Below are 25,847 nucleotides of genomic sequence, written 5' to 3'. Positions count from 1 at the left end.
AAGAATCACACTGCATCCATGTGTTATCATGCTACACTTTGCACTGTAAAGTTACACACATTGCTTCCCTAGTGGAGATAAAATGCTTTCTCTGGGCACCTACCTCTACATGTCTTTTAAGTGAAATGCCTTTCTATCTGGAAAACCCCTAATCATTAACTCATGCATCACTCGATAGGCAGTGTGTCAGTCAGTACACAACTATGGTACCTGGCATTAAAGCCCTGCCTCACATTTTATGGTTTATTTTTATATTTTTCATTTGTTAAGCGCTTTAAATCCAGAGGCATCAATGCACTGGTTACATAGGTAAGCAGAATGTCAAGCAGAGAATGCAAACAGGATTTTAGTAAGTGAGTCGCAAAAGGTTAACATTCAAGTGAACAAAAGAGTCTGATGTTTTTTGCGGAACTCCCAGTAGGATTGTTCCGATCCTAGTTATAGTGGTAGGGCATTCCAATTCTTACTGGCAATCTCTGGGAAGCTCATCCCCCTCCCCCAACCTCTTTAGTCTGAATCTGAACGGGATAAAACGGTGAGAGTTGATGGTGTGGGATGGTTTTACAGAGAGCGCCTTTGTGATCTTTTACGATAGGTACTTTAGAGCAGTGTTCGAGATGCATTTGTGGGTGATGACAAGAGTTTTAAAGATAATATGCACACAAATTGACAGCCAACATGATTTGTGTAAACATTCTACAAAGACATCTCCCTATCAGCACAAAGATGTAATAACAATTATTTAGAGCCTGGTGTCACATCAGTTGTTTACAAGGTGCACAATTCGCCTGGATGCTGGTAATCAACCCCTTGTACAATGCCTCGGGGACATGATGCCCTTCATGGTATCATTGATCTATCAAATCAAATTGTAGCTTGGTGCTCTGAACGTCTAGTCATCCAGCTATCACTGCACAGCAAGAAGAGCATTGTCCTGGCTTCATCAGCAAATTTACCTTTCTTTAGCCTTTGTTAATGCAGGGGAAACAATTTTGGTTCAATGTGTACGTAATAAGATTCTATGTAGAACTAAATTGGTATCTTTGCATGTATGTTGAATACGTCATCTAGCTTCTAGGTGACTTTCTATAATAAATGATTACATAAAAAGCGACTTGAAATTCACACACCTCAATGAGGCTGCGCTGAAAATGTGAAGCTATTCTAGGACCTTAAGAACCTAAAGCGCTTTGAATTTGTCTTGCTGGTTGAAGCAATACATCTAGCAACTCACCAGTGAACCCAAAAATAACATTGCAAAAGGACCCTAAGGATCCTTGGCAGCACAGCGCATAAAGTGGGTGGGGTACTTTCATAGGACAGCATAGAGCCAAAATTAAGGGGAGCTGTCTCCCCACACTGCAACCTTGTAAGAAGGATTAAGTGTTTCCACAACAGAAGTAAACACAGGAAGTGAGTGAGATTAAAAACTTTCACTCATCTTCAAAGTCAATGAAAAAATTAGAGTGAGTCCAGAGCTAGTGCGGGAGGATCAGGATAGAGAGAGTAAGATTTGCAAAAAAAGAATATCTCCCTAACTATACCAATATTTTTATCTTCCCAAGCTAAAATGTACATTTTAAAAGTTCTGTATTAGGAGTCCAATTATTCAACGGTTTCATGTTAAGTTTTGTACAAGAAGCATAAGCTTTAATACACCTACTAAAAGATGGAAATCCTATTCAAAACTGAATTATGGATACAAACAAATGGGCACTTCAGAATTAAAAAAGTGACATGCAGTTGTAGACCACACCCATCAGTTGTGTATTATTAGTTTAGTAAACGCTAAAGTTACTATTATAGAGCAATAAATAAAGAATTTCAAATGTTAATAATTGTAATATTGTACTTTGACCTGCTTTCATTTTCTGATGTATTTAACACATTTGCAAAACCAGGTGGAGTTCTCCCCGACACTGACAAATCTAGCCAACGCTGTGAACGGCATCTGTGGTCAAATAATTAATACCATCTCAATCTTTCGACGTCTGCCGGACACCCTGACAAGAAGGAAATCTCAGCGTGAACCCCTCCCCATCGTCATGGGTAAGAATCAAGGCATACGTGTTGTCTCCACTAAGGAATACATTCTTTCCAAGAAAACAGAGAAAATAGTGTTATAAAAATTAAATTGAAAAAACTCTGCTTTTGCAGGAGGAGGCGGCCATTTATTGCCTATAAAAACTACCCTTTTCTGGTTTGCTCTGTGTTGTTTTCACTGTTGTTTAACAGTGCATTTTACATTCTGTCTGCATTTACTACGAAACAAAGAGTTTGTTGAATAAGAATAGATTTACTATATGCTTATTTGAAGAGATTTGTAGCCTCAGAGCCCGTATGTGGGTCTATCCGGTCTCCACTGCTTTTAATATCTTTGAAAGCAAGGGTGGGCAGGAACAAAAATCAAAGCTGTGGTCCTGCCATGTCATCTCGGATATTGCGATATCCTTATGCCACTGGCAGGTCCCAGCAAATAATTTCTTAAATGAAATCTTTATCCCCACATCCCCTCATAGTGTCCAGCCTGCCACTCTTCTCTCTACTATGGCATTCAAAACACTCCAGGAGCGAAAAGGAGAATTGGATTAAACAATAAACACCAGTTGGCATGGGAACCCTCTGTTGGTATGCTTGACTCATTCTGTAAACCTGCAAGATACATACGTACAGAATTCCATTCACTTGCTTTGTTAACAATTCTGTTTACTGCTTTCCCAAAACCCCTGGCAGGTTTCTCTCCATTATCTGGTTTACTCTGCTTTAAGCAGAGAGGCTGTAGTTAGGCCCCTGGATCTGAGCATCTTCACAGACTAAATTCAAATCCTTTGTTTGTATTAGACACAGCTGCTTTCTTCCTGTAAATCATGTAATATATTTACATAGAATGGATTGTGAAGGGTAAATGTAGAGAGATAAGAGGATGGACAGTACTGAGAGTAAACGGGGTCACCCAGACCTTAGAATAATTGTTACATATTGTGATGAGGTTCCATGACTTACCTTTCTGCTGTATAGTAGGTTTGCTAAGTGTGCAGAAGTGGGGAGGCCCTGCAAGGTAGGCCATGTTGGCTAGACTGTAGACTGTAGTGTCGGGGGGAATCCCATGACTACCCTCATCCTACCATGCACCAAGGGCCCATGCTTGGCACATTGCCACTATAGATGTTCCTGCCGCTTTAATGGAATCAAGGGATGGCAGTCATATGGAATCAGCTACTCATGCAAGATTTTTCCTCACGCTGGTGCTAGAATTTCATATGAAATGCAGAGGAAAAGAGAGGACCTGACCTATAATGGCAAATGTGCAAGTGTCAGTCATCGTACAAGGCCTTTGCTTCCATATAGTTAAAAATAGATAGGCTAGGGGAGTCCACCCCGAAGGCAGGGCTTGACCACCAAATGGGAGGTACTTGCGAGCCCCAAGTATCCTTTATCTCTAAAACACACTGGAAAGATGGGCCACGGTGTCGAATTAAGTGGGAGGTCCACCCAAACAGAGGTACGAGCCAATCGTATGTCCCACATCAGGGCTGCAATCATCCCCAAAGGTGTAGCCCAAGAGCCTGCCCCCATACTTCAGACTACCACACATAACACCAGGGAGAGGCTCAAGGTGGGGCCAAAACCCTATCAAAGGCAGGGTCTGTGCCAGAAGGATTACGGCTTTGGCTAGAGAGGTTAACAGAAAGAGCTGGAGCAAGAGAAAAGCCTCTGCAGCATGGGGAGAACAGGTTCTAGAATGCTGGGGTAAGGAATTAGGAAGGTGGCCCATGTGTCTGGAGGATAACAGATCCTGGAGATGGGAAATTAAGACACCGAACGTATTAGGAGACGTACCCAGGGAGTTTGGAAGAGAAAGGCACAGAAGGTTTGCAGTCTGTGGAGTTGCCTGCCTCGTCCACACATGTGACGCAGTTCTCCTCAGATGCTAACAAAATGGTGGGGCCTTCCAGCATGGTCTAAGGCGGCTATTTTGGATTCTTCCCTCACACCCAGGCTATCGACGCCCGGTGCTGGGAACCTTCTTTTTGGGGAAAAACCTTTTCCACGGGACAGTGTGAATCCGTTCCGCCGCTCTTCTGACTGGCGTGCTCGGATGCCACTGCCGCATTCAGTCTCTCTTCCTCTTACTTCTGCCCCATTGGTCTATGTGGACCTGGTTGGTGTCGGGCCCTCTTGGGTGCCTTCCTCTCTATGTTCTCATGAGCGACCTCTGCCCACTCCAGTGCCTAAAGCTTCGGCAGAGGATGCATGGGCGTAATTTTAGGGGGGACAGGGGTGTTTGTCCCCCCCAACTTTCATGGCACACCATTTTGTCTCCATTCATTTGGCTGGGCACCTTTTCTTCAGATGTTATGCCCCCCCCAACATTTTCAGCAAAGTTACTCCACTGAGAGGATGCCTTTTTTGAGAAGTTTCACTGTCTTATGAGCTCTGATCCCGAGGGAGTACTTTAAAGTTCTTTTTAGGGAGATCTGCCCTACGGTGCTGCATCCTGCCCCGAAGGTTGCAGTCACGGCAACTGTCGCCCTGGCAGCGGTACCGCCTCTACCTCCCAGTCCACCTCCACCTCCACCTCTTCGACCACTGCCTCCTTTGTCTCCGGTTGACAAGACTCCAGCAGTGCGAGATGTCAATTAGACGCCGGTCTCATCGCAACCGGCAGATCCTGACATAATGGACGACCCTTAGGCAGATCAGGATAGTGAGGACCAGCTCTGCTCTGTCAGAGCATTCCATGACTGGGTCCTGGACATGATGTCACTCCTTGACTTACCAGTGCCTGAGGCACCCGCTCCATAGGAAGGGGTGCTTTTGGGGGCGCTCACCTTATCTCTGCAGGAGTGCACTGGCCTGTTCCTTCAGAGGGACGTTCTGGCCGAGGCCGCAAAGTCTGGGATAAAACCCACACTGGGCTACATATCAATAAGAGAATTGATGCCCGTTACATGCTTCACACCTCCGAGGAAGTAGTCTTGGCGTCATGTCCGCTCCCTTCCTCAATGGTGGTAGCAGCTGCCACTCTGCAATCCAAGCCGGCCTCGTCGACCTCTGCTGCCGCGGCTCAAGTTCTAGCCAAGCAGGACAAGTTGCTTGATTCCTTGGCCAAGAAGGTTTTTGCCAACTCACTGCTACAATTGTGTCAGGGTAACACAGAGCTCATTTTGGTGGCAGCGAATATGAAACTGTGGAGGGATTTGGCAGACTTCCAGGAGTTCATTCCTGGGGACAAGTTGGAAGACTTTAAAGGCGGTTTGTCAGACACCAGGGTATTGTCGCAGGATATGCTGGAGGCTGCTGCGCACCATGGTGATACCTCAGCTCGAGGCCTCATGTTGGAGGTGGGTATAACGCTCACCTGATTCCCACGGAGGCGCAGATCTTGACTGGGTTGTTACCGTGTCTTCAATTGTAAAGCGCAGGACTCGGCTGGTTCCCTGGGCTGGACCTCTTCTCACGGTATGCCTGACTTGAAGAGTGAGGTGTCTGCAGGCAGAAGAACAAGGGGTTAATGAACGGTGGTTGGACGGACTTCTCCTCCTCACTCTCTCTTTTCTTGAGGCCCAAAGGATAGGTGTGCTCACCTTAAGTAGTGAATGCTGGGCTCTCCATCCTGCGACTGGTGCAGGGGCACAGGTACCAGTTACTCCACTGGTGATATTGTAAACCTCTTACTTGCAGAGGACAACTTTGAGCGCGAGGCCGTCGTTAACTGCACGATCGGTTCCTTATATGTATCTGAACACCTTTAATGAAGTCCTTTTCTCTTACAGAGTTTGGATGCGGTAGGCGTTGTTTAATGGACGCCAAAGTACGTGCAAGCGCGTAAGTAGGTGGATGGCGCGCGTGAAGGCACGTAAGTTGAATGGCTGCTGATGGTTTTAAATGCACTCAGGTTTTGGATGCGGTAGGCGTTTGGTTCATGGACGCCAAAGTTCGTGCAAGCGCGTAAGTAGGAAGATGGCACGCGTGAAGGCACGTAAATAGAATGGTGGCTGATGGTTTTAAAAGCGCTCCTTACTGTCTTTCTTTATTTGCAGGTGCGGGTATACAGCGCTTGTTGGAATCCGGAGCGTGCGTCGCACAGGTAAGCAGATCAAAATATGCAAAATGACTGATCAATGTTCTTTGCCTTTACAGGGATCGATGGACTGCCAAGGAATGCGGAGTGAGGATTGGAAGATGCCGATGGATCGGGTTAGTAAAAATGCTGGCTTTTGGCTTTAAGTTGGCTTTTGCTAACCTGTTGTTTTTTTTGTGCTGGCAGGTGTGGCTGAAGACAGGATCCCAGGAAGGTAAGAGTTTGTTCCCACATGTGCTGGAGCTGGAGTTTTCACTGGAAGACTGGAGCTGACTCGGTGAGCGTCCTGCTGCTGATGCAGAATAACGCGAAGCACGTTGCATCAATCGGGCGTGGTTTAAATAGTGTGCAGGAGTGTTTAGGCGTCTTCTTCCACTGCCTTGCCTAGGTAAGGAAAGAGTTCCAGTTTCCAGAAGAGTCCCAGTGTTCCTGATCCAAGGAGTGGAGCCTGCCCCACCTAGGTAAGAAAGTAGTCCCTGTCAGAAGAGGATGTGGACGTCATCTTGTTGGTGAGTATTCAGCATGCACTTTTACACATCTTATGAGCCCGACGCTTCCAGTGCCTGGACCGATGATCTTTATGAGCCTGGCGCCACCGGCGCCAGGACAAGGTCCAAAAGGTCCCAATAGGGGCCGGCTGGTGCCCGGAATGAAGGTTATGAGCCTGCTTCCAAGGATGTTGGGCAGGTCCTGCATTCTTGGAAGTAGTGATCATGACAGCACCCCCCTCCCCCTCAAGGCCCCTCCCAAGCTTGTCTTCTCTGGGGGTTTTGGTTTGTTGGGGAAGGTTCGATGAAACCTTTTGATCAGCAGAGGTGCGTGCACATGTTCTGAAGGTCCCCAAGACCTTTCCTGGGGGCCGTAACCTTTCCAGTCTATCAGATAGTATAGCTTCGAGTTGGAAATCTTGGAGTCCAGGATATAGTTCTCCATTAACTTGAATAGGTTCTGGAGATCTGGTCAGTCGGGTCTCAGGTTGCATAGGTTTTAGGAGGGATACATGGAAAACTGGATGTATCTTCATGTGGGAAGGTAGGCCCAATTTAACCGCCACTGGATTTATTATTGCTGTGATAGGATAGGGTCCCAGGTATTTCGGGTTGAAGGTGCGTGGTCCTTTTAATGGTAAATGTTTAGTGGACAACCAGACTTGGTCTCCCACTAGATATTGGGGGGCCTCTTTTCGATGTTGGTCTGCTCCTTTTTTGTATTGCTCCTTAGCCCTTTGAAGATGAGTAGTGGCTTCCTTAAAGGCTTGAGTGATAGCGGAATGTAGATGGTCTACAGCGGGCGTTCCGAGATCCAGGGGTGGATCAAGGTTGGAGGTTCAAGGATGGATTCCATATAAGAGGAAAAAAGGGGTCTTTCCCGTTCCAGAATGTATTGAATTATTATAAGCGTACTTGGCGATCCAAAGGATGTCCTTCCAAGTGCCTTCTGACTGCTGCAGCATGCAGCGTAAATACTGTTCCAGAGTTTGGTTAGTCCTCTCGGTCTGTCCGTCGGTCTGGGGGTGGTGGCTGGTTGAAAGCCTTACGTCAATTTGAGCTAGTCGACAGCAATTTCGCCAAAAGTGGGAGATAAACTGACTTCCTCTATCAGAGACCAACACTGAGGGGAAGCCGTGCAACCGAACGATGTTTTCGAGGAATTCTCGGGCCAGAACTGAAGCTGATGGAAGACCTTTCAGTGGGATGAAGTGAGCCATCTTGGAGAATAGATCCACAACTACTAAAATTGTGTTATATCCGGAGCACAGAGGTAAGTCAGTGATAAATCCATGGAGAGGGTATGCCAGGGACATGGTGGAATGTCTAATGGATGCGGTAGGCGTTGGTTCATGGACGCCAAAGTTCGTGCAAGCGCGTAAGTAGGAAGATGGCACGCGTGAAGGCACGTAAGTAGAATGGCGGCTGATGGTTTTAAAAGCGCTCCTTACTGTCATTCTTTATTTGCAGGTGCGGGTATGCAGCGCTTGTTGGAATCCGGAGCGTGCGTCGCACAGGTAAGCAGATCAAAATATGCAAAATGACTGATCAATGTTCTTTGCCTTTACAGGGATCGATGGACTGCCAAGGAATGCGGCGTGAGGATTGGAAGATGCTGATGGATCGGGTTAGTAAACATCCTGGCTTTTGGCTTTAAGTTGGCTTTTGCTAACCTGTTGTTTTTTTGTGCTGGCAGGTGCGGCTGAAGACAGGATCCCAGGAAGGTAAGAGTTTGTTCCCACAGGTGCTGGAGCTGGAGTTTTCACTGGAAGACTGGAGCTGACTCTGTGAGCGTCCTGCTGCTGATGCAGAATAACGCGAAGCACGTTGCATCAATCGGGCGTGGTTTAAATAGTGTGCAGGAGTGCTTAGGCGTCTTCTTCCACTGCCTCGCCTAGGTAAGGAAAGAGTTCCAGTTTCCAGAAGAGTCCCAGTGTTCCTGATCCAAGGAGTGGAGCCTGCCCCACCCAGGAAAGAAAGTAGTCCCTGTCAGAAGAGGATGTGGACGTCATCTTGTTGGTGAGTACGCAGCATGGTCTGCTGTAGGTAGGTCCACCCAAGCACTTTTACACATCTTATGAGCTCGACGCTTCCAGTGCCGGGACCGATGATCTTTATGAGCCTGGCGCCACTGGCGCCAGGACAAGGTCCAAAAGGTCCCAATAGGGGCCGGCTGGTGCCCGGAATGAAGGTTATGAGCCTGCTTCCAAGGATGTTGTGCAGGTCCTGCATTCTTGGAAGTAGTGATCATGACAATGGGCACCTCCTTGTCAAGCTTCATGCAAAGAAGTTTTCAAAGGATGTCCAAGATAAAGTTCTGGACCTGCCTTTTGACAGCCAAGAGTTGTTTCATTCTTCAACGGATGACAAGCTTACAAAGACTAAGGCGAGCATGCAAACTGCCCAAGTATCTGTCGGTGCTTGTGAAGCCCCCAGTCAAAGCTCTGAGATCTGGATCACAATCCTCCCTTTAAGCAGTCAGGGACGGCCTTCCTCTGAGCCAAGGACTAGAACCTTCTAGATCTCAAGGCAGTGGAACCCGTTCCCCTAGTGGAACGAGGGGAGGGTTTTTACTCTTGTCTGTTCACAGTGCCCTAACCCAACCAGGCTGGCCTGTGCGCCATCCTAGACCTTTCCCAGTCCAACCCTTTTTGTCTCAGCTCAGCGCTGCATGTTTTCACGAAGATGATGTTGGTCATCGCAGATTTTCTGCGGCTACAGGGTATTCATGTGTATCCATATTTGGATGACTGGCTTCTGCGCAGTCCTTGTCCAGTGAAAGCCTCGAGCAACCTTCAGTATCTCCTCCAGCTCCTGTTCTGCCTTGGGCTGTCAGTGAACTAGCGAAATCCTCCATGACGATCTCTCAGGACTTGATATTCCTGGGTTTCCATTGGAACACGATCGACTGCAGAGTGTACCTGACTTTGGACAGGATGGCGGATCTGTTGACCATGTGTCAGGTTTTCATTCAGAGAGAGAGCATTTCGGCCTGGTGGTTTCAGAGGCTTCTAGGCCTCATGGCCTCGTGCGTGCTTGCTCTTCCCTTTGCTCGTCTCAAGATGCGACTCACGCAGATGGCTCTTTGAAGCTCCTGGTTTCAGGCAGTGGACCCGGACACCAAAATGATTCCGGTTCCACCCTGCATGATGACAGATCTCCTATGGTGGTCATCTTCCAGCAGTCTGTCGGTGGGTGCTCCTTTTCAGGCACCCTGCCCTCAAACGACCATTACGACAGACTCCTCCCTTATTGGGTGGGGTGCGATGTTGGATCATTTTCAGGTTTTCAACCTATGGTCGCCACAGGACAGACAATTTCACATAAATGATCTGGAGCTTCTGGTGATTTTCCTGGCTCTCAAAGCCAGTGATTGTGAACAAAGTGGCCCGCATTCGCATAGACAATGCGGTATCCATGTTTTACATCAACAAGCAGGGGGGTACCAGGTCACATCCCCTTGTAGATCTAGCCATTCAAATTTGGGAATGGGCCATCCAGCACAGTGTTTGACTGCTGGCATTGCACATTCCGGGCCAACTAAATGTGACTGCAGACTCTCTCAGCGACGAGCAGTGGTCAGCTACGAGGGGGAACTGAACAAAGAGATCCTCTCCGACCTTTGGGGCACCCCAGAAGTGGACCTCTTTGCGACAGCATCAAACAGGAAACTTCCTCTTTATGCTTCCAGGAACAGACTTGGAGCCTCTTCCACGGGGGTTGTTCTCGAGATTCCGTGGCACAACATGAGGGCCTACGCCTTCCCGTCTCTTCCTTTCATTCACCGGGTGCTATGCAAGCTCAGGAACATGACGAATTGCACTCTCCTGTTAATAGCTCTGTGGGATATATTGACCCACATCACTAAGCTGCATTTGCGCAGAAACAACCACACAAGGGTTGCGCTGGCTCCTGTGAGCGCCATGGCTCCAAATGCATGTTGTAACAACAACCAAAAATAGCTGCACCGTCCTGCCAAGCACACATCGGGCAGGATGGAAAAAAGGGGTGTTAGGCAGAATCCTGTGCAGTTCCCTTGGGGAACACTGCAAAAAGATTAAGACTACAGGAGTAAGCAGTAAACCCAATTGGTAGCAGTCTGCACCACCCAGATTTACCTGGTAGCTGTGGCTGAGCAGTCGGACCTCTCTCAAGAAGAGTAGGGCAGTATATAGAGTATACACCATAGGGCTAAAAACACAGTAGAGCAAACAAACACTGACCAGAGCTTTGTATCAAAAGTATATAATTAGTTATTTAAAACACACTTTAGGCAATACACTAGCACTCTAAATCAAAAGCAAGTTAAAACACAGTCAGGTGAAGTATACACACCTCCCTTGATAACTATTAGAGACAAGTCAGAGTTAACACACAACTATTTGTTAAAACAGATGTGAGCGCGTAGCCTAGATGGCACTCCAATAGTTAAGTTAAAGGGAGAGAAAAAGGCAGGGCATAGAAATAAAACAGTTCCCAACACTTTTAGAAGTTCAAAGCAAGGGAGTAAAGGTAGTATACACTGTAGAGCCAAAGTTTATAGACCAGGCCCACTTTAAATGGAGCAAAGCGAAATGTGCCCAAGATCACACAGTTTAAAATGCTCTAAAAGTCTTTGCAGAATGTTCAAAAGAGGTTGGGGTGATTCAAGAAGTAAAGCTAGAAGGGCTGGGGCCAACCCAGTTGGAAAGCCAAGGATTTAAGGGTCACCTTTAGCAATCCGTAGAAAGGGAGGCCAGGCAGAAAACAGTACCTTAAAGAGAGAGGAAGCTCCAGCGGTGGCAGTTGTTCCTGACAGTGGTTGCAGTTCGTTGTTTCGACCAGGGGAAGAGAGGATCTCGTCGAGAAGGAAACCTTGGAGTCGATGCCCTGCACAGGGATGAAACCAGCCGCGGAGTTCGTCGGTTAAAAGGTGCGTTCCTTTTATTCGCGGTCAAAGTGGTGAAGCTTGGCTATCCGGCCGCCGGGGTGCTTGGCACGGGCGATTCGACCAAGAGACGTCTTTGGAAGGCGAAAGGGGTGAACTGGTTGATCCCAGCAGCTCAAAGGAAGAAGACTCGTCCAGCAGAAGATCTTCTCTTGTCGTTGGGAAAGTGGTGAGTTTGTTGCAGCAGGGCTCCACCGGTGGTGTCATCGTTGCAGATGGCTCAGCTTCTTCCCTCTTCGGATTCTTGGTACCTGTGGCGACTTCTGAAGTTCCAGTCCCAAAAGCCCTGCTTTTAGGCAGAAAAACCCCCATTCAACAGCCTAGCTGTCACTCAAACATGCTAAGTGGTGAGCCGGGCGGCTCACCACTGGGCCAATCAGAATAGAGTGCGACTTGGGTTGCTAAGGCAACACAGTCCAGGGTGCCAATTCCCCTCCCCACACATCCTGTGGAACCCAGACAGAGTGGCACCATTTGGAGGGCTTCTGTGGAGAAGCCCGCCAAAAAGTGGAACAAAGGGCTCGACCTTGGTTGGAGTTACAGAGACAGACACAAATGCCATTTTAGAAAAGAGTTCTGGTGAAAAGACCCAAACGTTGATTTAATATTAAAAAAATAAACCGGCGGTATCTTTAACATTGCACCAAAAAGTGGTGCGTTTAAAATCGATGAGAAAATCCCATAGGAAATATTCTGGTGGAATATTTTGCATGGTAACCACTTCCACCAGCCAGAAACTCGACAAGGGGGGACTGGACAGTGCCCCCTTGAAAACAGACCCGGGGCAATCGAATTAACCCCTTCCAGTACTTCCACAATATGATGGTTTGTACTGGTTCTGTTCACAATTTTGGACTAGTAAAGTCAATGGTGACTTTACATGCCCTGGGAGACAGTAGTCAGTCCCATGGTATGGAGTCTATGTTTGGGGGTCACTATGCCACCCCTGTGTTACTGCACTGAGGGTGCTGTGTAACACACATGAAAAACAGATGATACCCAATGGGAGTAAAAGACCCCATAGCCCATAAGCACATACAAAGTCAAAGACATACCTCAAATCATGCCTAAGAGTGGGAGGAAAGAGTCTCACTCTTAGCAGGAGAAAAAAACAAACCCCAAAAATCCAGAAAAGCTGCTGGGGGACTCACAAGGTTTGGGAAATTAGCCTTACAAGAGAATTCTACCTAACAAGGGGGCACATTGTAGGAGGGAGATTGCCAGTGTGAGCCGACATCAACAAAAGGAAGGAAGTGGAAAAAAAGCAGTGTGCTTTGCTGTAAAAGCCAAAATATCCATTGAAAAGAAACCCTTTTTCACCTTTAAAAATGCTGCTCTGACACTATCTCCATCTGTTCTTCTTCCAACCACTGTGATTAATAAGGCCATGCCATGCATATCCCCACTGTCCCTCAGCAAAACCAAGCCTTTTTCCAGAATAATAGGCTGTGCCAGCCAAAACCTGAAAACCTACAAAAGCTGTACTGCATCAAACACGGAAAACCGCTTAACTTTGGTTAAAAACCATCAAAATCACAGTTTGAAAAGGAATCAGAGCTGTATGTACACGTCAGTTTTAGGGAGACCTTTGCAATGTCCAGCCTGTTGTGTAAACCATAGTGGAAAGACAGATGTCAAACCGAATTTAAAGGAAGAAATTCTAGCAGTTTTTACCATGTCTAAAAAATGGGCTTTTGCAAATTAAAGAAAAACAAATGCCTGTGTTTTGGAGGGTGAATGAAAGCCTGCCAGTCCTTAGCAATATGAAGCAGTTTGTTGCTGGTGAGAAAGGCTTGCTTTAATTTTGGATGTAAGATCAGAAATTAAAAGGGTAACAAAATATGGTGGCCGGAGCTGCAAGTTGAAAAACAGGTTCTGCTTGGAGGGTTGGCACCAAAAGGATCTCTCTCTCTCTTTCTCTCTCTCTTTCTCTCTCTCTCTCTCTCTCTCTCTCTCTCTCTCTTTCTCTCTCTCTTTCTCTCTTTGAAAAATTGTAAAAATGTTGCAGTTTAAAAGTGATTTTTCGTGCTTGCTTTAGAGATGTGGTAGAATTCACTGACACATTGGGGACAGAAAGGGCAAAGTATTGAGGATAAATCAAAAGGTATCAATGTTGCAAACATACTTTTTTGTACATACATTCCTTAGGATAATTCGCATCTTCGCATCTGTGTGTACAATTATGGAATTTTATGACAAATCGTTCATGTTTAAAATTACCAAAATATATCAGAAGTGTGAAACAAGGTCCCACAGACTTGAGGATTGGACTGGTATGTGCTGCACATAATATGTAACCTGATTGTATAATTTACCAAGAGATTGCAATTGTGTTAATGTATGTTTTTGGCAAAATCAAATTTTCAGTAAAGTAAAGTTGGGGGTTTTTGGACATTGTAAAACTCACCTCATAAACCTGACATACCCTTGGAAATCCAACCAGTTGAGTGCAAGGCATAGAGTAGCACCTCTGCCCAATCCAAGTAGATTAGGGGTGTGCTTAGTTAACCCTAACCAGCCTATACTTCTATGGTGTCATTTTTCATTATAAATAAGGGTCCCTGACGAGACTCTACACACTCCCTTCCTGATTTCCTGTGCAACGTCTTGTTCCTGTTTCCTTCATCTTGCACTGATCCAAATTCCAGATCCGACTACCAGGCCAAGCATTGCTGACCCTTACAGCAAGGCCTCCATTTTAAAATCCCAATACTTAAAGGGGAGAAGCAGTGGTATTTTTGTGGGAAGCCTCCTGACACCAGACCACCAATTGCTGCCCAATAATTGCATCCAGAGGTACCTGTGACATCCGGTGACCAGAACTATCCTTTGATATCCAGTCCCTGCCCAGCTGATCCTGTCCCGCTGATTTTGTCCGGCTATCCTTTGTTAGACCAGATCTGTGTGGTGACCAGAAAACTGAATGTCCCAAAATCCTAAACTAAAGTAGACTGTGAGTATCAATAGGAACCATAGAAAACCATAGTATACCTTGCCTTGTCCTTAGTTCCCCTCTCTAAGTCATCCTACCCTTACCCTGATAACTTGTTATACCGTCAGAATCATTCTTTCGAACCCTGCATTTGATTTCTAGTGCTCGCGCCATCTCTTTAGTAATTCTGCCTTGTGTAAATCCTAAATCCTTATTCCTATTTCTAGTGATCGGACTGGTTCCGCCAGGGTTGGGCGTTGAGGTGCTAGGGTTGAATTTGCGAATCAACCCATGAGTTTACTGTGTCCCTCTTTGGTAGCCTAGCCTGAATGCTCTAGTGTAGAGTAAAACTGTTGTCAAAACTGAGTTCCTTTCCTTTTTCACCGCTCCTTTTCACTCAAAACTCACCTTTCTAGATCTTGCATAACTCATCCAATTTACCAGCAAGAGACTTAATTTCAATTCCATAATGTACCTGTGATCTATAGCTATCTGTTAGGCAGAAACCTGTGCAGTTCCCTCTGGGACCACTGCAAAAGATTTAAGACTACAGGTGGTTGGCAGTAAACCCAATTGGTAGCAGTCTGTACCACCCAGATTTACCTGGTAGCTGTGGCTGAGCAGTCATACTTCTCTCAAGAAGAGTTAGGCAGTATACAGAGTATTCACAATAGGTCAAAAGAACACAGTAGAACAAGCAAACACTGACCAGAGCTTGGTGTAAAAGAGATATAATTATTTATTTAAAAACACATCTAGTTAAACACACTGGCACCGATATTGAGCAGTTCAAAAACACGGTCACTAAAAGATATACACTCCCTTCAACGATTATTAGACAAGTCTTAAGTAAGCAACACTTATTTTCAGACAGCAGTGAGCGCTTAACGAAGATGGCACTCTAATCAATCGGTTAAAAAGGGAGAGAAAGGCAGAGCAAAGATAGAAACAGATCCCAACACTTTCGGAAGAACACAGTAGAAGAAGAAGGCAGATTAAAACCGTAAAGTCAAAGTTAACAAGGCCGGACCCATTTTAAGAGGCTCCGGACGAAATGTGTCCAAGGTCACACGGTCGAAAGTGCCCAAAAGTCTCGCAAGAGTTTCAGAAAGAGTTGGACCAACAGAAAGGGACCAGTTAGAAGGTCAAGGTGGCCAGCCCAGTCCAGAAGTTTAAGGGATTATTGTTACCTTGTAGCAATCTTTAGAAAGGGAGGCCTGGCGGACACGGTACCTTAAAAATGGTGAAAACGCTCCAGCGGGGGCAGTTGTTCCTGGCAGCAGTTGCAAGTCAGTGCTTCGCCCGGGTGAAGAGAGGATCTCCTCGTGGAGGAAAACAGGAGTCCGTTGCACTGCCAGGGAAGAAACCAGCCGCGGAGTTCTCAATTAAAAGGAGCAGTCCTTTTATTCACGGTCCAGTGGTAAGTGGCTATCCGGTTGCTGGGGTACTTGGCACGGGAAATTCGACCACGAGATGTCCTGGGATGCGAGCAAAGAAGGTAAACTCGTTGTGCCACCAGTCAATGCAAGAAACCCCCATTCATTCAGCCTAGCTGTCAATCAAACATGCTAAGTGGTGAGACGGCCGGCTCACCACTTGGGCCAGTCACACAAGTGTGCGACTTCAGTTGCCGAGGCAACTCAGTCCATGGTGCCTAAACCCCCTTCCACACCCCCTGTGGTGCCCAGACAGAGTGGCACCACTTTGGAGGGCTTCTGTGTAGAATCCCGCCAAAAGTGGAACAAAGGGCTCGACCTTTGGTTTGGAGTTACAGAGGCGAACACAAACGCCATTTTAAAACCGAGTTCTGGCAGTAAATACCAACCAGTGAATTAATAATAAATAAATAAACCGGCGGTATGTTAGAGGCTATGTTAAAAAAGTATTAGCCTCGAACAATGGGAAAATCCCATAGAGATATATTCGCGGTTGAATATAAAAAGTAGTATCCACTGCCACCAGCCAAAACTCGACGCGGGGGGACGGGACAGTACCCCCTCGAACAACAGACCCAGGGGCAATTGAATTGCCCCTACCAGTATGTCCACAATATGATGGTTTGTACTGGTTCTGTTAGTAATTTGGGACTAGTAAAGCCAATGGTGACTTTACATGCCCTGGGAGACAGTAGTCAGTCCCAGAGTATGGAGTCTATGGTTGGGGGTCACTATGACACCCCGGTGTTACTGCACGGAGGGTGCGGTGTAACACACATAGAAAAAAACATATGAGACCCTATGGAGTAAAAGACCCCATAGCCCATGAAACACATTAACATTCAAAGGAACACCACAAATCATGTCCGAAAGTGGAAGAAAAAGAGTCTCACTCTTGGCAGGAGAATAAAACAAACTCCAGAACTCCAGCAAAGCTGCTGGGGGACTCACTAGGTTAGGAAATTCAGCCTAAACAGAGAATTCTCCCTAACACTATCCCTCAACATAAAAACCGCACTTTCATCAGTGTATTTCACCCGTGTTTATTAAAAACCGTTTGGGTAATTTCAGGCGGGAATTGCAAAGTTTGCAAAGTCGTGTCATTTGCTGCAACATGTATTAAACCCTGCCACTCGTTTTCGAACTGTATGCTCTTGGTTATCCATTCGTAGGGATTGTTAGTATAGTTGCATTGTTGCTTTAGTGAAGAATTATATCTGCTTCAAGGTTTTTACACATATTCATTATTTTATTCATCCATTTCAGAGTGTCATTTTTAGCATTGCAAAGGGGTTTGAAATCCGTTTTTCTCTCTTATTTGGGGAGGGAAGGTCAGCTTTCAATTCTGTTTCCTATTTGTCATTCCTGATTACCTGCTGATTCTGTTTATCCACTCAGAATTGATTATTTGTGGGTTGAGGAAACCTGGCAGGGGGAAATTCTAACTTGAGTGCTATCTTTCCTAAAATCAAAAACTGCTCCTATTCCTTGGTGTTTTGTAGATGTCAATAGAAGGTTAAACTAAGTGCATTGCTTACATTCCCATTGTTATTATCACCCCATTGGTGATTGCTGCCCCATATTAAACATTGTATGATTTCTTTTAATTTTTAAATAAATAAATAAATAAATAAATATTACATTTTATCAACCAGCCTGGTTCATGGACCATTGTGACCCGGGGTATTTGAAAAGTGGGTGTGATATGAGTGGTGTACCATCTCAATATTGATTCAAACAAAAAAAGATAAGCATTCCAGTCGTGTGCTGCATACTAGGCCAAAATCAAGGTGTGCGTCGCCCGATTGAAATCCTTAACAACTTTGGGGGCTCGAGTCTGGGATTGAGTTTGGTTACCGCCCGTCACAGTCTAACACAGCAGACTAACCTGCAGGGTAGTAATACTTTGTGTGGTGTGAACACTGGGTTACACTGCACAAGCGCCACCCAAAACAAATACTCGAAGTACAAGGCCTGTGTCTATATAAGTAAAATTAAATCAACCCCCAAATAATTAACAAAGAAAGAACATTTCCAAAATGGCTGTTCCAGTAGAGATCAATATGTCTAGGAAGCACCTTCTGCACAAGCTATTTGTCAGAGGTGAGTGGCCAGAACAGGATGAGAAATTCTGGCTATAAGAAATAACCCAACAGGTCACCACCGTGGACCTGGATACATGGCAGGACGGTGGCCTATTACACCAAGCTCTGAACGGGCTATATATGACCACAAAAATTAAAGAGGAGCAAAGCAAAATTGCCAGAACCATGGCCTACCTGTATCTCCACACGGGAGTGATGCGGGGAAGGCAGGAGGAAAATGAAATGTTAGTGCAGAATCATTCGGAACTGTTAAATAAAATCCAGATTGATTTAAGTTTAGCGGAACAAACATTACAAAAGAGCCACGAGTTGGAGGTAGAATCTGCAAACTACATCATAAAATTAAGAGGATTTGGCTCGCCAACAGCAAAATAATGCAGATCAAGAGGCCTAATGAGAAGCAGCAAAAATAGAGTGTCAGGAAAAGGTTGACTCTCTAGAAGAGAGTCAACAGAAGCTGACTCAACAGTTAACCTATAACAGGGACTGCGCAGAGAAGATATTTACTCTACAAAATCAGATAGATGAATTGAAAGTGAAAAATAATTAGTTAATCTTGAGAGACCTCCACTCTAAAACAGAATTTGATGAAGAGCAATAGAAATTCAATATCATCAGGCAACAAAGGGATGACCTGGCTTAACAGAGAGGCACCCTAAATCAGGAGAAGGATGCCCTATGCCAGGAAATCAGCAAATTAAAAAGGTTAGCCCTCCAGAAGCTCAATGAACTAAAAAGTATGGGAATCTACTGGCGCACGCCAGACGGGTAGATGGTGCTCTGGAGGAGAAGACCTAAACCAAAGATCCTAAAACTAAGGAGGTGAGCCTTCTGCAGCAGAACTTGTCTCAGTATTCCCAGACCATACAGAAAGCACAGAGAGACAATGAGGCTCTCTGTGAAAAGAATGATGGACTCAACAAACAAGAGGCAGTGCAAAAGCAGGTCATAGAGGCCAGTAAAGCCTTGATAGCTGAATAAAAAGCTCAAATCTTTGCTTCTTATCTAGAAGCAGGGGCTGAAAAGGAGAAACTAGCAAGGTTGGAGAAAGAGGGTGCTAGATTTAATTTTAACTGGAGGGACCCCGAACAGGTAGAGAGGGACATGGTAACCCCTGATCATAGTATAAGGACCTCTATGCTAAGGGACTCCAACCCTGTTTAATATTGTGAACACTGCCAGCTTCATGTCTACCAGTTCACATGAGCCAGAAACCATGAGGCCGGCAGAATTCAAGAGACCAAGCATGATGGAAATAACAGGTCAGCGCCCCCAAGAAATTGATGGACGGGCATCTCTGTATAGATACCCAAACATTCAGGCGGATGTCTCTGACAAGGAAGTCTCCTATGAGGGGAGGGTCAGGCACTTGGATCTACGGAAACATTACTGTCCAAGGTACCAGTTGGTCCAAATGAATGAAAAGCCTGATTAAATGAGGCCCAAAAAGAGCATCCTGAAGACCTCTACCCAACTAGGGCTGTGGGGGGAATACTCTGCCAACCCTGGGAGCAGGGAGGAGTCAGAAGAGTACTCTCCTGTGTCCCACAGGAGTGAAGAAACTAGCCTCCACCATTCTGTGAGCCCCTCTGAAGCTCGCAGAATTCAGTAGGGCCTAGTTGATCATGAGGGGACCTCGGCTAGTAGCGCCTCTGAGTCTGAGAGCATGTGGACTCGGGTGACTAAGCCAAAGAAGGCAAACAACCTCAAGCAAGTTATGACCAAATACCCCATTAGGCAGGTTAAGGCCCTTAGGAATGTCATAACCCCCTACCATAGAAATGCAAAATATTCTGTTTTGGAACACCTGGGGCTCTATGAGCAGATGATGGACACTTTTCATATGAAAGACAATCAAAACTGTATCGAGTATGTAAAATGGACATTCTCCCCTGAGTACTCCAGTTTCTTTGCGGGACTCGAGGACCAGAACCATTCAAGATGGTACACCTACAGGGCTGCCATCTTAACACTTTTCCGCCCAAAGAAACCCCCAGGAGGCTCGCAAAGCAGCCTACAATCTGCAGTGTGGGGAAGATCAGGCCCCACAAGAGTTTGTGCAGGAGCTCAAACGCGCCTTTGCACAGACAACTAGGAAGGTGCACACAGATAGCAGGAAATTTGTAACCACCTTCTTTCATGCACTCCCCAAGTATGTTATGACCCAGCTGGTGAGGGACTTCCATGAGAAAAGAACTCTGGACTAGGTCATAGAGCAGGCGACCCGGATTTATGAGGTCCAAAAACCTGCAGAAAATAAAAATCTGAACAAAAATCCCAAGCCAGCCAACACCCCTGCTGCTGCTAAGGTGGCGGAGGTGAAGGTTGCCCCCATTTTAGACCTAGCGATCAGGGAGCTTAAAAATACATCTGCACAAAGTCAGCAGAATCAAAGAACCAGAAGACCTTCTGGCCAGTCAGGTGGCAGTCTGGGAGGTAGTCCCACTAATGGGACCCCTAAGTCCCCTGATTATATCAGCCCCTGATACAAGGGCAACAGACCAATCCTAGGGTATGTATGGACTCCCCCGGTCCAAGGGGTGGGGGGTCCAACCAGGTAAGTGCTGCCCCGGGAAACTTCCGTCCTAACTTCCCTCAGGAGGGCAGGAATTCCCCAAATGCTAGGTTAAGCTTCTTTCCCCGATACCCACAAAACCCCAACCTGCAGGACAACCCTCCTTTCATTCCCTGCTTTCAGGAACCCAGACAACCCAATCCAGGAGAGGGGAGGCCAAGGGTAGAGGGTTACCAAAATTCGCCATATCCAGGGTACTATGAGAGAAGGGATAGTTATCCTTCCCGTGATCCACCTACGGTTGGCCAGAGACCCCCGTACCAGCCGGAATGGGTATCCCATCAGGAGCGCCAGGTCCAAAGCCTAACACAGGATCTGGGTGTTACGCTCAACTGGTATCCACAGGGGCGCCACACGATACTGGATGGAGGTCTAAGCGCTATCCCGGACCCCTCTCTGCTTGGTTATGGGTCAGACATTGGGTAGCGCCTTAGGGTTTAGTTTAGTTTAGTTTATTTATAATGCGCACCAGACCCAGGGGCATCGGGCGCATAACTCTCTGTCCTGCGTCTCTGTGCAGGGGCGCATGGTTGGTGCAGGAGTTCCGTGGACCTAGTTGCTTCACTGTTCCGTGTGCCCTTATGTCGGGTCCAGACCGGCTGTGACTCCGACTCTGCTTGTGGTCTTCCAGGTGAGTTATAATGTCTTTTCTGTATTTATTCTGTCTCTTTCTTTCCCTCCGTTTTCTCTGTCTTCTCAGCGTCTTGCTCCACTACGCTGTTTCCTAACACTGTCTCTTTTTGTTTTCACTGGGATGTTTGCGATCTCGGAGTTGCCGCGCCTATGGCGAAGACCACGGTGAGTTATTGATGCGCAGAGAACCTGTGTTCTCTTCTCTTTGTACAAGCTGCAGTGATGTTCCGGAGTGATGAGCAATCGAAGCGCTGCTTTCCCAGGTAAGTGCTTTGTTAATGCTGACCTTGTTCCTTCTCCCTTGCAGGTTGCGGTGAAACCCGGAGATGGGTGAGGTAAGAGAAGCGCAGGGTGCTACCAGGACTCGCTGCTTGCCCAGGTAAGACATTTTATTATTGCTGTCCTTGTTTCTTTACCTTTGCAGGTTGCGGCGAACTCTGGAAATGGGCGAGGTAAGTGAAGCGCAGGATGGATTCAAGACCGGTTACTTCACAGGTAAGTGTTCTTGTTCTCTAATGCTGTTCTTGTTCTTCCAGGATATTAATGGAATCCAGATCTAGGGCTTCAGGATCAGGCCGCCGGAGAAGCAGATGAGCAGGAGCTGGACACGGTGAGCGTTAAATTGCAGGAGTGCAGAATAACATGAAGCGTGTTCTGCTGTTTTGGTGTGGTTTAAATAGCCCAGTAGTAAAGTAGTTCCAGGCCAAGTAGTTCCAGGCCCAGCCACACCCAAAATACTAGACCGCATGGCTTGGTTCTAAAGAACTGAGCTGTGTAATAGGCCTCCATGTTGGATTAAGGTCCAAAACTGGTATTGCTTTATTCCTGATAATGAGCCTGGCGCCAGGGGCACCAGGACGGACTCCATGTATGTTTCTGATGGAGTTTGAAGAACTGAAGCCCCACTGCTGCCAGGGGGCAATCATACCTAAGGAGGTCCGGGGCATGGATCGCGACACTGGGTCGCATGTTGAGGGCTCAACAGAACCCTCAGACAAACCTGGCGGCTCGGAACCCCACAAACCAAGGATCTGGCACCCCAGAACAATGACTGGGTGAGAACCCTGATAACTCACTGGTTCCAGAGGAGGAGGCAAAAGGGAAAGGGGGTGTAAAGCCCTAGAGGAAACTTCCTTCCTCACTCGTGAAAAGCCCCTGGACATCCAGGAACCGGAACCAAAATCTCCTGCCCCCGAAAACCTGCCACCCAAGGAACCGAGGGGGCAGGGGGTAGGAGAAATAAAGAACTCAAAAAGACCCAGTTTGCAGAGGAGGTTAGTGTCCTCCAATTTGAAGGGGAAGAATCCTTAGGGGATCCTGAGAATAAGATCTTCTCCTTCAGGGACAGGGGGACTCCTCCCAAAGAAAAATGGGTCCCAAGAGATTTAGATAAAGGCTGCGTGGGTATGTGGACTGATTCTGAATCGCCCATCCTAGAACACCAGATTGAGCATCAAGAAGGCGTGATATTAAAAGAGGAATCCCAAACTCCACAAGCAATTCTAGTGGCTGTCTCTTAAAAAGGGGGGGAGCCCAGAATCAGAAAAGGAGGAGCCCGAAACTCCTCAAATCTCTAGTGGAAAATGTTTCTTTCAGATTCCCAAACTCTGAGTCCAAAATAAGGAAATTGACCACCTAACTTGGACAAAATGCACATTATCTTTGCCCCCTGGAGGAGAAGGAGGGTAGATTTTATGCCCCGGTCCAGATGCAGGAGCAATGTACATTTTTGGCATTGGTGGACACTGGATCCCAAGCCACTCTTCTGTCAAAAAGGGCCTTTGATCAGATAAATTCAGGAAGGGGGAAGAGATACCAGATCTCTCTCGCCCCTCTTCCTGGACAACTCCAGAACTTCAATGGGAATGAAATTCCTGTCGAGGGGACTGCACATTTGGAAATAAAAATTGGGCGACATAAGGTGAAACACCCTGTCAGAGTCGTAACTCCAGAGGGCACACCCTGTCTACTAGGGAATGACATCCTGTGAAGGTTGTCCCTCTTAATAGACTGTATGAACAAGGTCCTCTGGACTCAGACTAACAGGCCAATAAAATTGAAACAGAGTGTCAACCATGTTAGTTTAAATGGCACGTGCCACATGGTTGAACAAAATCCTGATCATATTGAGTTTCATTTCCAGAATAACCAAATACCTGATGTGACAGTAATTGCTCTAAGACAACACACTGGTGATGGGAACTCCTCTCCATTCCTGAAAATCAACCTTCCTTCCAGTCTCAAGTTGCATTCTACACTGGAAGTAAATACTTTGAAATTTTATACCAGTTCACAATCTGAAAATCCCAATTCCATAGCCAGAAGTGATGAGAAATCAGCTCAAAGTTTAGCTGACACATTGAAAATTAAAGACCAGTTATTCATCCCTATTCAGTTAAATGAGGTGAAGGAATCTGTTCTCGCCCAAGTGTGCGTGAACAACGGTAAGAGCTTCATCAGCGAAGCCTTGTTCCGTCAGCTCCCAAAAGATACCTCCGTTCCCACATTTAAATTGATCGATAAGTGGGAAATGTGCCTGGAAACTCCCAATTCCAAACAACTCCTGCCTAGCAGGTGTATGCTCAAAATCTCTATCGGAAACAAAAGCATAGTACATAATTGTTGGGTCGTGTGAGATGTCCCTGCTGCATTCTATTTAGGCAGTGACATCCTCAATAGTTTTGCCATTAACTTGGACCTGATAAATTACAAAGCCTGGTCCCGACTATGGGGTAATCCCATGGACTTTGATGATTTAGAAAAAGCTATTCGGTCAGCCCAACTGCTGCCGTATGCAGTTGAAGTTCAAATTGGAGAAGTGGTCACCATCCCAGGGCGGACACGATTATTCCCACTCAAATTAAAAATTAAGAGGACAAACTGCAAAATCCAGATGCATATGTATACCTCAATGCCCATCTCCAACAGCAGGGGTTGGAGCTAAACCCAACACCATTAGTCAATGTAGAACACAACACCATTCCAATATTGATGGAAAACAGCGACCTTGGGAGTATCACTCTGGGCGCAGGCACCATTATTGGTATGGCGGTTCATGACTGACATTTTTCCATGGATCTAGGTAATGAACTGATAGGACCAATCCCCAATGACTGCTTTGACATTGATAGTGACAATGACTTACCACCAGACAGGATCTTCACCCGGCAAGGGGGGACTTTCCTGGTGTACGCTTCCTGCCCTTACGGGGAGGAAGAGGTGGCTTATGACATCAGGCAGGATGAGGTGATCTTCCAGGTCCCCAATGACAGCCTCTCCTACCTGAAACCCTCTGTCCACGTCAATACCCAGCTGGAGGAGGCCACTGAGATAGCAAAACCAGAAGTCTTTCCAGGCTTCAGGCAAATGGTTGACTAGTGAGTCAACCTAGCTGATGCCTGTGAGACTCTGGAGCAAAAGTTGAAACAAGTTTTCTTAGATTTTCAAGATCTCTTTGCTGTGGACTCGTATGACTGTGGTCGCACCGAAATCCATACAGAAACAATTCCCACGGACCCTGGAATGAGTCCAGTGTTTGTGAAGCAAAGCTGCTTGCCTCTCGCATCCATGGAGTCCCTGACGGAAATCATCAAAAACCTTGAATCCCATGGGATAATTTGTCCAGTCCATAGCACCTTCAATAATCCGGTGCTGGGGATTTTAAAACCGAACGGCCAGTGGAGACTCTGTGCCGACCTTAGGGAGCTGAATAAACGGGTCTCTATGTCCCGATGGCCTCTCCCCTACATTGACCAGGGGGCTGGCCCAGATCCATGGGTCAAAGGTATTCACTGCCATTGACCTGACCAATGGGTACTGGACCATGCCTGTCAGTAGGGAGGACCAATACAAGCTGGCCTTTAACTTCGGGTGGCAGCAGTACACCTGGATCCGGACTCCCTTCGGATACATCCACTCCGGCAACAATTTCAACATCTTCCTACATAAGGCCATGCCCGAATTGAGTGGAAGGGGGAACTGAGCCTATGTGGATAATGTCCTGATCAAAACCTCAACTGTGGAGGAACACATAGCAGAAATCCGTTATGTTCTGACACAGTTGAGGATTGCCATGGAAAAACTCTCCTTCCAAAAGACACAGTGGTGCAGGACCCGTGTCAGCTTCTTGGGGCATGAGATAACTCCTAAGGGTCTCTGTCCCCAGGAGAAGAAAGTGGAAGCACTCCTAAAACGTAAAGACCCCACAACTCTGCGTGAGCTGCAAAGCCTCCTTGGACTGACTAATTACAGTAGGAAGTTCATTGAGGATTACGCAGAGATCACAAGACCCCTGATCCATCTGTTGAAGAGGGGGTCAAGTGGGAGTGGGGTCCAGAGCAAGCCGAGGCAGTAAAGCAACTCAAAAGAAGCCTCTCACATGCGCCTTGTCTAGCTTTCCCTGTCAAAAACAAGTTGTTCTTCTTAGCGGCAGGGTTCTCAAATACATACTTGAAAGCAGTATTATAGCAAAAGCAAGGTCAATAAAGTCATCTCCTATGCAAGCAAGACTGTATCCTCTGTGGAGGAAGAATTCGACGATTGTGAGAAGGCACTCCTGGCAAAGGTGTGGGCATTGAACAATTACTGCCCGTTCATCGAGGGGGAACACATCATAGTGGAGACTCCCAACCAGCCTTTGCAAAGTGACAGAATCCGGGCCAGGAAA

General features: G+C 46.5%; 1 protein-coding gene across 1 annotated transcript in view; it reads left to right on the top strand.

Moving 5' to 3' along the window:
* The window catches only part of DNAH2 (dynein axonemal heavy chain 2), a 3,498,763-nt gene that overhangs the window by 769,474 nt on the left and 2,703,442 nt on the right, over window positions 1–25,847 (top strand). The window contains exon 19 of the mRNA XM_069646273.1: window positions 1,902–2,049. Coding sequence (XP_069502374.1) covers window positions 1,902–2,049 — 148 coding nt within the window. The remainder of the gene's footprint in view (window positions 1–1,901; window positions 2,050–25,847) is intronic.

This window comes from Ambystoma mexicanum, chromosome 1p (genome assembly GCF_040938575.1).
Source record: "Ambystoma mexicanum isolate Mex_15411 chromosome 1p, UKY_AmexF1_1, whole genome shotgun sequence".
Classification (NCBI taxonomy): Eukaryota; Metazoa; Chordata; class Amphibia; order Caudata; family Ambystomatidae; genus Ambystoma; species Ambystoma mexicanum.
This window is presented reverse-complemented; position numbering and strand designations above follow the sequence as displayed.